This window comes from Balaenoptera ricei, chromosome 16 (assembly GCF_028023285.1).
Source record: "Balaenoptera ricei isolate mBalRic1 chromosome 16, mBalRic1.hap2, whole genome shotgun sequence".
Lineage (NCBI taxonomy): Eukaryota > Metazoa > Chordata > Mammalia > Artiodactyla > Balaenopteridae > Balaenoptera > Balaenoptera ricei.
The window spans coordinates 256,671-268,991 of NC_082654.1; the positions used below are offsets into that span (position 1 = coordinate 256,671).

At 58.8% G+C, this 12,321-nt stretch overlaps 1 protein-coding gene across 1 annotated transcript in view; it reads left to right on the forward strand.

Annotated features, from left to right (window-relative positions):
* CALY (calcyon neuron specific vesicular protein) overlaps nucleotides 1-10,571 on the forward strand; it is a 30,258-nt gene extending 19,687 nt beyond the window's left edge. The window contains exons 2-5 of the mRNA XM_059900161.1: nucleotides 7,279-7,421; nucleotides 8,352-8,468; nucleotides 9,105-9,218; nucleotides 10,239-10,571. Of these exons, the coding sequence (XP_059756144.1) occupies nucleotides 7,279-7,421; nucleotides 8,352-8,468; nucleotides 9,105-9,218; nucleotides 10,239-10,571 (707 nt within the window). The remainder of the gene's footprint in view (nucleotides 1-7,278; nucleotides 7,422-8,351; nucleotides 8,469-9,104; nucleotides 9,219-10,238) is intronic.
* Nucleotides 10,572-12,321: the final 1,750 nt, after the last annotated feature.

Genomic DNA, 12,321 nt, shown 5'->3' on the forward strand with positions numbered 1-12,321 from the left:
AAGATCATTTTTTTTTTCCTCCTTCCTTCTTTTCCTAGTTCTGTTAGGGTCGTGGTGACCTGCACTCGATTCATACATGTAGAGCTGGAGTGTGTATTTTCGGTGAACTTTACATAAAATGTCAGGGTCATTTTGATGAATAATCCTTTGTCTTGAAAATGTATAGAGCTGTGCCTTCAACTTCTAGCAAGCTGAACAGTCCTCAGAGTTTTCTGAGTTATAATCCTCAGGTTGCCTTGAATAAAATTCTCTATTTCTTCTTTAGATGGACTACTGATTAATTTTTGTTGACATTAGCATCATTAGTTATTAGGGATGCAGATTCAAACCACAGTGAGATATCACTCATCCTACTAGTGGGTATGAGGTCAGCGTTATGAGCAGAATTGTTTCCTCCCAAAATTCATACGTAGAAGCCCAAACCCTCAGGACCTCAGCATGTGACAGGATGTGGAAATATGGTCTTTAAAGAGATAATTAAGTTAAAATGAAGTCATATGGGTGGCCTTAATCCATTCTGACTAGTGTCCTTATAAGAAAAGGAGATTAGGGACTTTCCTGGTGGCGCAGTGGTTAAGAATCCGCCTGCCAATGCAGGGGACATGGGTTCGAGCCCTCGTCGGGGAAGATCCCACATGCTGCAGAGCAGCTAACCCTGTGCTCCACAACTACTGAGCCTGTGCTCTAGAGCCCGCGAGTCACAACTACTGAAGCCCACGTGCCTAGAGCCCGTGCTCCACAGCGAAGAGTAGCCCCCGCTTGCCACAACTAGAGAAAGCCCGCACGCAGCAACAAAGACCCAACACAGCCAATAATGAATTATTTATTTATTTAATTATTTTTAAAAAGCTTAAAAAAAAAAAGGAAAAGGAGATTAGGACACAGATACACACAGAGGAAAGGCCATCTGAAGACACAGGGAGAAGCCGGCCTCTATAAGGCAAGGAGAGGGGCCCAGAGGAAACCAACCCTGCCGACACCTTGATGTCTGACTTCCAACCTCCAGAATCACAAGGAAATAATTCCTGTTGTTTAAGCCACCCGGTCTGTGGTACTTAGTTATGGCAGCCCTAGCGAGCGAATACAGACGGCTGCAGTAAAAAGGAGAGACAGTAACACGCGTCCAGGGCGAGGGCAGGTGGGGGTGAAGCCAAGCCCCTCTGCACCGCTGGTGGGAATGTGAAATGCTGCAGCCACTTTGGAAAAAAGTTAAGACATTTTCTTTAAAAACTACGTGTAAACTACCATACGACCCAGCAATTCCACTCCTAGGTACCTGCCCAAGAGAAATGAAAGCCCTGTGTCCACACAAACACTAGTCCAAGAACGTTGGCAGCAACGCTGTCAACAGTAGACACACCTGGGACAAACAGTCCAGAGCCTGGCAACTGAATAGATCAAACGGGACACATCCGCACCACGGGGCACTAGTCAACAGCAAAAAGGCGTGACACAGCCGCGCCATCGCTCCTCTGCCAGCTGTGAGCCCAGGTGTGGAGCCCCGACCCTGCTGGGCTGAGCCCCGGGGTCCTGAGACCACGGCCCCCGCTCACCTGCTCGCTCGGACCACGCGACTGCGCGGCGGCTGCTCTATGCCCGGCGCTGTGCAGGCCCTGGGCCACAGCGGCTACCGGGAGCCACGGGCTTGTCCTCGGAAAGCGGACAGTCGGGGCTTTGGACGCAGAGACGCGAGGAGGAGGCCCTCTGGGCGGGTGGGGGCCCAACCCAGCTGTGCCTGAACCAAGCGGCCCAAAGGGGGCAAGAGGGCAAGTCTGCGCGCCCGACAACGTGGTGCCTAGGAGCCTGGACATCCCTGGGGGAGGATGCTGGCCAGGGTGTCCGTCCCCTCCCCCGCTCCCCCCCCCCCCCCCGCCTGCAGTGCGGTGGTGTGAGTGTGTGAGGTGTATGTATATGTGTGTGCAGCGTGTGAATGGTGTGTGTGAGAGATGTGTGCCGTGGGTGGATGTGGTGTGCGTGTCTAAGCCAGTGACAGGTGGAGGGGGGGCAGCGCAGCTCCTACGGGCACGCGTGGGAGGGGGGCAGCGGCGGCAGACGCAGTGCTCCCCTCCTCCAGCCTGCATCTCCCTGGCAACAAGGGCAGCCTCGGTCTGGGGCTCGGCCCCTCCCCCGCCGCGCCCCAGCTGAGAAGCGTCTGGAACCGCATCCTTCCTCCGCATCCTTGTCCTGCGACCGCGTCCTGCTGCAGCTGCCCGTTGGAGCCGCCTGTGAGCCATTTCCACATTTGTCCTTGCGGAGCGGGGCTGGGGGGAGGGTGTGCGCGTGCGTTGCGCGGGTGTGCGTGGTGGGTGTGCGGGGGTCGCAGGTGTACTGGTGTGTGTGCACGGATGTGCGAGGGGCGTGTGCAGGGGTGGGAGAGTGGCGGGCGGGGGGAACTGCGGCTGACCCGTTGGTGGCCGGCCGGGCAGGGGTCCTCCCCGGGGGTCTCTGCTGACCCGAGCGCAGGAGGTTGTCCTCAGGCCCCCCCGAGGGGCGGCTCGGGTGGGGGCGGGACTGCTGGACATCAGCTCCCCCCGTCCCGTGGTGACTGCAGCCCCCTCCCCGCGAGCCAGCTCCACCTCTGCAGGTCTGAGAGAGCCAGTGGGAGCTGGGCGTCCCGAGGTGGGGAAGGGGTGCCAGTTCCAGGACTGGTTCAGCGCTACCTGAGGGAGTGGGGGAGGCAGAAGGGGCTTCCGACGGACCAGATCACGAAGCGCTGCCGGCAACGGCACGGTGGTGGCGGAGGGGAGTGAGGCTGCGTGGCAGGCGGGACGTGGCCAAGAAGCGGGGAGCGGGCATTTGTCCAGAACCGCCTGCCGCGGGCTCTCGGTGCGGAGCCACAGGTGGCTGGTACTTGGGACGCTGAGGCGGGGGGCAGACCTGCGCCTCCACCACCTGCCCCGCTCGCCTGGGCCTCTCAGGGCTGGGCTGGCGCCTGCAGTCCAGCTGCCCTTGAACCGGCAGTCAAACCCCCCCATCGGCCTGCAGGGCAACGGGTGGGAGCGCACCTGGGTGGGCGTTGCGGCTGGGCCTGGAAGGGGCGGCGCGGGGGCGGGGGCCTCGCGGGGTTCGGCAAAGTGCGCAGGCCCCCCGCGCTCCGTTGTCACACGCACGCCCGATGCGCACAGGACGCTCGTGCCCGCCCGCACATGCAGGCGCCGGTGCGTACCTCCTAGTGACGCAGCATCGCAGGGTGGCGTATGTGTGAAAGCGAGTCTGTGACGCGACCTGCAGCCGCGCTTCCTGAAGGCTTTCAGCTGAGGGTCCGTGCCCTCCCGTCCAGCCACGCATCGCAGCCTCAGCGCCGCCTCACTGCTCAACCTGTGCCCCCTCCCCAGGCCTCGTAGAGGAGACGTACACCGCCCCACACCCCAGCCCAGCAGCCTGCGGCGAGCGGGGAGCAGCTGATCCGCTGTCGAAGGCACAATTACAGCGCAGGGTGGAGGGAGGGGGCCGGCGGGAGGAGTAGGGAAGACCCCTCCCATTCCACGGAGCTATGTGTCTGTCGTGTGAATGAGCCCAGCCTGCCTGCCCAGAGGGTCTGCATGACTCAGGCAGGGAAAGGAATTTTGCGGGGGGGGGGGGGGGGTTGCCAGATGCAGCCCAGCCCCTACCCCAGCATTCTGCCTGGAGCAAGGCGCCTGGAGCCAGACGCAGAGGGTCCGTTGGGCCCCCAGGTCTTCTTTTCTTCAAGAAGACGTGTCATTGCCTGCCTGTCTCTGTTGCCATGGAAACCCAAGATGATGTAACGTGGACGTCATGCAGAGGCAGAGGAGTTGGAGCTTACGTTTGGCTTAAAGGGAACCCAGAGGCGGAGCTCGTTTGGGTAGGGGCCTCCTGCGGGGGAGGAGGGGGAGACCTCGGCCTTCCGCCTTCCAGGGCGCGCGGCCACCAAGCTGAGATTGACAGGTTTGCGGGGGTGGGGGCTGCGCCCCCTCTGCCCCTCCCGGCTCCTGTCTGTAAACCGCAGGTTGGGTTTGAGAGTCGCGGGGCGTCTGCTGCGTGAAGGCCCCCAGGTCCCTGCCCCTGGATGGCACCCTCCCCAACCCCTCGCCAAGCTCCCCTCAAGGCCGGGGCGCTTGCTGTCCCCACCTCGCACAGCCCTCCCCTGCAGTCCCCGGTCGTTCCCCCCGCCCCCTCTGCGGCCCCCTCTCGGCGGCGGCTTTCATCTCTATTTTCTTCTTCGCACTGGATCGCCCGACCTTTTTTTATTTATATGTTGATGGCTCCTTGCCCATCTCTGCCTCGTGGAGCGTGGACGTCATATAAGCGCTGTACGAGCGGAGAATGACAGATGACCCGCCCGTCTGGGGCAGGTGCCCAGGTACCCGGACGTCATCTACCGGCCCGAGCCCCGGCCAGGCCTCGACCCGCCTCAGGAAGAGCACACCGCCCCAGCCTGGGGTGGGTGGGGAGTGGGGACGCTTTGCCGGTCTGTACGGCCCGGGCAAGGCGCGCACATCCAGGGAAGGGCGCCGGCTCAAGACCCTAAGGGAACCCTCCTCCGCGGGCGCCTGGGGAGTGAGTCCACGATGGGGCGGCCCCTCTCCCAGCCTGGGCCGGGGGCTTCCTGCCCTCCCCACAGTGGCCGCCCCGAGCCTCCCTGCCCAGCGCCTCCCACACGTCCTGCAGGTCTGTCTGGCTCTGCCGCTGGCAGGGGCTCCCCCTCTGCGTTCCCACCTGGCCTGCCCGCACCGGAACCCACAGCAGGGCCTGGCTGCCGGGGTTTGAGTGAGGGCCTGGCAAGCACCGGCGGTGGTGGAGCTGATGCCCAGAAGGGAGCAACTAAGCCCATGTGCCGCAACTACTGAGCCCATGTGCCACAACTACTGAGCCCATGTGCCGCAACTACTGAGCCCATGTGCCACAACTACTGAAGCCCGCGTGCCTAGAGCCTGTACTCCACAACAAGAGAAGCCACCGCAACGGGAAGCCCATGCACTGCAATGAGAATAGCCCCCGCTCGTTGCAACTAGAGAAAGCCCGCATGCAGCAACAAAGACCCAATGCAGCCAAAAATAAATAAAATAAAATAAAATAAATAAATTTATTTTAAAAATACATAACTATTGATATATTTTTTTAAAATTCACACAAAAAATTCACCTTGGAATTTTGATTGGGATTTATTGATTTTATAGCTACACTTTGAAGGGAAATGACGTTTTTAAACATGGAAACTTCCAAAATCCATGACCATATCTTTCCGCATTTATTTAAGGAATTTAGGAGTTATTTGGTCTCAGTCAATAATGTCTTTTTTTAAAAAATATTTATTTATTTAGGCTGCACAGGGTCTTAGTTGTGGCATGCAGGCTTCTTAGTTGTGGCAGACATGCGGGATCTAGTTCCCTAACCAGGGATCAAACCTGGGCCCCCTGCATTGGGAGCATGGAGCCTTACCCATGGGACCACCAGGGAAGTCCCAGTCAATAATGTCTTGACAGAAGTTTTCTCTGTTTTTCCACAGGGAGGTCCTTCTAATCTCTTCTTAGACCTGCTCCTGAGCATTGGATATTTCTGATACTGTTTAAGTAGAATCTCTCAACAAATTATGTTTTAATTTTTTGTCACTGATACGTAGAAACAGGATTGATTCCTGAATACCTTAAACCCATCAACTCTGCTGAACTCACTTTCCAATCCGTATAATTTATATGCAGATTCTTTTAGATTTTCTACACACACAAGATGCTTTCTCTGTGAATAATGAGAGTCTTACCTAATCTCATCCAGGCTTTGTACCTCTTACTTCTTTTTCCTGCCCTATGACTTGGCTAGGACCTCTATAAATCACCATCATTTATAGAACTGATAATAAAGGGCCTTGTATCTCCCTCCCTTTTTTTTTTTTTTTTGGCTGTGCCGCGCAGCTTGTGCGATCTTAGTTCCCAGACCAGGGATTGAACTGGGCCCTCGACCGTGAAAGCGTGAAGTCCTAACCACCGGGAATTCCAATAGATTTTTTTAAATAGTAAACAAATGTTGACTCTTACCAGATACTTTTTCAGCTACTATTGAAACTGATCAGATCATTTTTCTTCTTTATTCTGTTCACATGGTGAAAATAATGATTGCTTTTCAGATGTGAAATTTCCAGAATACAGCCAGCCTTTTAATATCTTGCTGGATTCCACACGCTTGCACTTTATCTGGGGCCTTGGCACTGGTGTTGGTGGGCAGCATGGCCTGCGAGGTCTTCTGTCTCGTTGTCCTTGCCGAGTTCTGAGATAGAGGTCGTGCTGCCTTCACAAGCTGGGGTGTGCTCCCTTGTTCTTTCCTCTGGATGAGTTTTGTATGAAATTTGCATTATTTCCTCCTTAAGTGATTGGTAGAATCCAGGGGTGATTCTGCCTGGGCCTGGAGTTCTTTGTTGGAAGATTTTAACAACAGATTTAATTTCTTAGTGGACATGGGACCATTTCTTTCTCCTTTTGATTGACTGAGTATATTTTGTGGTTCTGTTTTTTCAGTTTCAAGTCATTTGCTGTGTTCCTTTTCTCTTATCGGTCAGCCTAGAAGTGAAACCATCTTGACCTCCCCCGGGAAGCTTTGCGCTCCTCCAAGCCATGCAGGTCCCTCCCCCCTCCTCCCTGCCCCCCACTCCTGTTCTTGTCGGGGCGTCCAGCTCCCCAGATGGTCCCGTCCACGTACACCATTACTGCCATGCTCTGTGCAGTTCGCTCTTGGATTCGTTCACCAGCATCCTCTTTCTGTAGCTCTTTGTTACTTCCTGCATCTCCAGTAGGGTTGCCAGATAAAACGTAGGACACCCAGTTAAATTTGAATTTCAGATAGACAATACTTTTTAGTATAAGTATGTCCCTGTATTGCATATTACATGGATATATCATAAAAAGCAAAAGCATCCGTTGCTTATCTGAAATTCAGATTTAACCTGGCGTACTGCACTTTTATTTGCTAAGTCTGGCCACCCTACTCTCCAGGCTTCTATCTGGGATTGTTTTCTGTTGGTTGCTGCCCTTAGAATGTCTCCTGGAGCAGGTGGGCCAGTGGAAGACTCTGCCAGGCAGTCCCAGTCAGAGGCACTATCGCCTGCACGGCTGTGGGGGCCAAAGGGAGTCCAGTGGGCAGGAAGGGACTAGAATCCTGTGGCTGGACTCACCCGGTTTGTCCTGGGGAGGTTGGCCTGGCCGCCCACGGCCCGACCCACCTCTGGCGTGAGGAGCATCAGGGCCAGCCTGGGGCCCTCTCACTCCAGAGCCAGCTGGTGTGGACATCCGTTCGGTGGCCAGTGACCCTGTGTCTGCCTCTGGACAGGACGAGGACTGCCATCCACCATGGTGAAGCTGAACTGCAGCTTCTCGGGGAAGACAGGCTCCGGGGACGCGGCTACCATGGACAGCGTCCCTCTCATCAGCCCCCTGGACGTCAGCCAGCTACAACCTGCGTTCTCCGACCAGGTGAGGGGCCTGGGCCGGCGTGGAGGCCTGTCTCATCTTGCCCTGGAAACACATGGGCGTTAGCGAGGTGGCTTTAGGTGTGGCCTCCTCTAAGGGGCAGCTGAGCGAGCGGAGGAAGGGCCAGGCTGAGGCTGCTGTGTGACCCGGTCGGCTCCCCCCGCCACCCAGAACTGCCCTTTCCTCATCTGCAACCAGGGTAAAACTGGCCACGGGTGGTGGTGAGGATTCACATGCTCTCACAGACAGTGCCCAGCTTGCCTGCTGTCCAGCAGGGGCTCAGCCGCAAAAACTACCCCCCTTCCTCTGCTGGGCGTGCTCTTTCTTGGACTGCGGCCTGAGATGAGGTCCTTGGGCAAGGGGAGGGTGGAGGGGGAGCTCTCAGGAGGAACTTGTAAGAAGCAGAGCTCAGCTCAGGCACAGCCCTGCCTGACCCCACCGGAGCTCTGGAGAGTGAATGGCACGGAGAGTTGTCTCAGCCTGAGGCCCCTGTCAGTCAGCCACTGACGAGGGCAGGGGGCACTTCCCAGCATTGCTCCCATGAGTCGAGGGCAGTTCTCCAGCGATCTGTGTGGGCTTCGACCATGCCTGCTACCGTTCTGGACCTGGTTCCCAAAGGGAAGGCTCAGTGGTGGGCTTCCTGGAGGAGGGGGCCAAGCTGTGGTGCCATCGAAGAGGAAGCTTCTGGCAGGGACAGCTAGTGTCCTCAGAGCTGAAGGCAACCAGCAGACATAGGGGCTCTTTCCATCATCTGGCCAGGCCCTGGGCTGGCACGGCTCTGGCCGACTTCCAGTGTCCCCTTCCCTTGGTGTCAGCTTGTAGCCACTAGAGCCCTGCCACTAGCACCCACACCACTGCGGGCAGCTGACCCGTGCCCCCTTTCCCTCCCAGCCCTCCTAGTTCAGGGTCCTCCTGCATTATTTCTTCCCACAGGTTGTCATTAAGACACAGACGGAATACCAGCTGTCCTCCGGGGACCAGCCGACAAAGTTCTCCGACCTGGAGGCCCAGAAGCTGGGCGGTGGCCACCCGGAGGATGCACGTGGCAGGGTAACCCAACCCTCCCCGCCAGTTCCGTGGGGAGTCAGGGCAGGGGAGGTGGAGAGGCAGCTGCAAGCTATGGGAACCCAGGCTCTGGGCTGGGTGGGCCGGGGGGCCCTCGGTCAGGGTCCTGCTCTCAGTAGAGCTAGACAGGGAATCACCCCATGAGAGGTAGGGGTCGGGCCTGGGCAGCACCGGGCTCCTGCCAGCCTCCCCGCTGCTGCGGTAACATGGGGTGAGGGCAGCCGCCGCCCTCAGAGGCGCTCCTGGCGGGAGACGCAGTGCCTGTTCGCGCCCTGCGCCCTTTCCCAAGTGGGTCGTTTGTCTCTTCCTCGGTGACTGCGGGATTCCCGTATGTGATGGAGACACACTTTTCCTGCTGTGTCTCTGACAAATGTGTTTTCCCTTCCTCTTCTAGCTCTTCAGCTTACTAATGGAGGCTTTTTGATAAGTTTTAGTGTACCATTTCTAAAGCCTTTCATTTCTCAGCAGTAACTCTGCCCCTTTCCCCTTTCCCCATCCTTTCTGAGAGGCCGGTGAGCCCTGGGCTGTGTGCGCGATGGGCGCCGGCCCTGAGGTTCGAGGCCCGGGCCCTGCGCAGCCTCACCCCCCCACCTCTCCTCTCCGCACCTGCCCACCCCCCAGATGCCCACAGGGCGGATGATCGCCTTCACCATGGCGCTCATGGGCTGCCTCCTGATCATGTACAAGGCCATCTGGTACGACCAGTTCAGCTGCCCCGATGGCTTCCTGCTTCGGGTAAGGCCGGTGGATTGGGCACCGGGGCTGGGAAGGGCAGTCGCGCCCTGCAGACAGAGTGCCAGGGAGGGTCCCAGGGGGTGTCCTGTGGAAGGACGGGGTGCCTCGCCTCCTCTCCCCCAAGCTACCCCCAGGAGGGTTGGTCTGGGGCGTTCTCAGCTCTGCGGGAACGTGACCTGCAAAGGCCCTCAAGCCCCGTCACCTCCCAGGTATATTCAAGTCCTATCTTTAGAAAAATTAAAAGAAATGGTGTTTTAGCGAGAGGTTTTCTCTTCCTGTAATTTAAAAAGTAAAGCGTAAGGAAGGAGGTCCAGGTGGAGGGAAGTCTCCCTCACTTGCATGTGGCATGTTTCTATGTCACAGGATGTTAAGGTTTTCTCTATGCTTGGAAAGTGTTTCTCATCCTTGTTTCTTTTCTCTCAGCTTTGCTTATGGTGACGTTTACCATTTTCAGTGTATTTGTTCAAGACTCTAAGTTTTCAGTAGATAAATCCTCCCCCTTTCCCCATGATTTCCTAGAGGGAAGCGCTCCCCCCACAGAGGCCACAAGCCCTCACTGTACTTCCAGGGGTGCACCGGGCTGCTACCGCCCCTCACTCACTGGGATCCCCTCGGGGGCCCGCGGGGTGGGGGCGGGCCGCGGGGCACTCGCCGAGCCCCCTCCCCTTCACTCGGGAGGAGGCCACGGCCACCGGTGCGTTCCGAGAAGGGCTGGCTCTCTGGGGAGCCTCCAGTTCTGAATTGGAGGCCGACCCCTGATGGCTTGAAATTACGGCAGAAATCAGTGTATTTAGGGGCACTGTCTACAGTATGACCGAACTGCTCAAAAGCAAAAGGGACGGGAAGGGACGGGAAGGCCCAGAGCTGACCGCCCGCCCGCGGGTGGCCCACGGACGCGGCTCCCGCATCGCGGCTGATGCCACTGAGAAAAAACGCACCCCACTTTGCACACCCGAGCCCAGGGGTGCAGCAACCACACCTCTCCCCCCCACCCCGCCCCTGACCGGCCCCCTTCCGCAGCACAAGATCTGCACCCCGCTGACCCTGGAGATGTACTACACCGAGCTGGACCCCGAGCACCACCGCAGCCTCCTGGCGGCCATCGGGGCCTACCCAGTGGGCCGCAAGCACGGCACGGAGACCCCGTGGCTGTCCGCGAGCTACCACGCCTTCAAGGAGGCGCCCAAGGCGCACAAGACGCCTGCCCGCGCGGCCATGGCGGCGGTCACCGAGCCCTCGCGGAAGCCCTCGGGGAAGCCCTCGGGGAAGCCCTCCGGGGAGGCCTCGGCGCCTGGCGAGAAGGAGGCGGCGCAGAAGGTGGAGGGGAGCGCGCCGCCCCCAGCCCCCCAGTGATGGCCTCCGGCCTCCTGGCCGCAGCCCGTCCGGGTAGGTGGGACCCTCCTCCCTATCCGCCGCCCCCCACCCCGGGGGGGAGGGGCGCCGGCCCGGTCCGCCGGAGGCGTACTCAGGGCTGCTGTCCGCCCTGGCGACCCCTGTGACCGCGTGAGGGTCTCGGGCAGGGAGCAGGGACGAGGGCGTGGGCAGGGCAGGATGGGGGATGGGGGGCGTGGGCAAGGCGCGGCGGTCGGGGACCGGAGTGTGGGCGGGGTGGGGTCAGGTGGACTGGAGGCGGGAGGGCGGAGTTCAGCCTCCGTTCTTCGCACGCAGGTGGGCGGGGTGGTCGTGCGCCCCCCCCCAACTTGCCCGGCCTCACCCCTGCTCCCCTCTGTCTTCGCAGCGTCCCACGCCGGCACCTGTGACCGCCCTCGCCCCACGCTCCCCGCTCTGTGGTCGCCGTGGTCGCCGTGGTCGCGCCCCTGCTCCCAGGCACCCTCGCTGACGCCCCCCGCCCCGTGAGCCTCTGGCTCTGTCGCTTTTCTCTGAGTAAAGATTCACCTCCACCTGGATCTCGCGCTTCCCTGAGCATCCTCGGTTCTCCGGCCTTTTTCCTGACCCCCCAACCCCATTCGGGCGAGGGCCCGAATTCTGTCCCCCGTTGCCCAGCGTTTCTCAAGCTTTAAAGCTCAATTTAAAAGCATTTATTAACCCAGTAACCTTTGTATATGTCTTCACTTATTCTTTAATTAATACGCCATTAATTTATACATTTAATACATTGAATCTCTCTAAACTTTTAAAGACATTTCCCGGAAGTGACAAACTTCATTAATTAGATTCCCTGTGGGTCTCATACCCCAGGAGCCCCCTGAGCATCTAACAGCGCGGACCGCACCCGCCTGACACCGCGAGGTCGGAGTTAGTCAGAGCTTAAACTGAAATTCTCTCACCTCCTGGAAGTAAAACCCAGGATTGCTGAGATGAAATTTAAGCCATTTCAAGTTAAAATGAGCTGCCTGTGCTACATCCTCTTAAGACTTTCCCGGGTTTTCAGCAGCAAACAGGAACTGACGCTGCTCGCACCACTTCTGGGCGAACCTGAGCCAAGAGGGGCAGCGAGAGCAGGGCTCCACCCTCCCCGCGCCGTCTGCAGGGTCCCGCGGCCCACCTCGCCGCACCAGGACAGGCTCCTGGGATGGACCCGGGCCAAGAGGGCCGTGGGTTCTGGCCAGTGTCAGGGTGTGGGCTGGGTGGCCTGCCCGGCCCGCTGCAGTAGCCCCGGCCGCACAGTGTGGCCCGCACAGGTAGCAGCTGTCCTGGGTGTTGAACTGGGGTGGGGGCTCCTGGCTTGTGTTTTGAGTGGACTCCCGTCAGAACCGGCCTCCAGAACCCGCCTGGCTGTGGCTGTGTCCCCGGGTGGGACGTCCCGCCTCAGGGTTCCTGCCATTCACCTAGCAGCTGGGGATCGGAGGGCGGGGTCCTCGGCCAGAGAAGAGAGTCAGCCGCAGCCCTGCCACGGGGGGCTGCACAGTCTCTTGGGGCCAGACCCCTGAAAACTCAGTTTCCTTGTCTGTAAAATGGGGACCCAGGCAAGCTGGCGCCTGTGGGGTTGCTGGGACAGGGCCCCTCTCACGAATGTGGGTTCCCTCGCTCTGGAACAAGGCTCTCTGTGCCCCTGGGGTCACCCAGGCTCCGCTGGGCAGCGCCAACATCAACCCGCTCCCAGGGTACCTTCTGCAACCCGCCCCACCAAGGGCATCCTGCT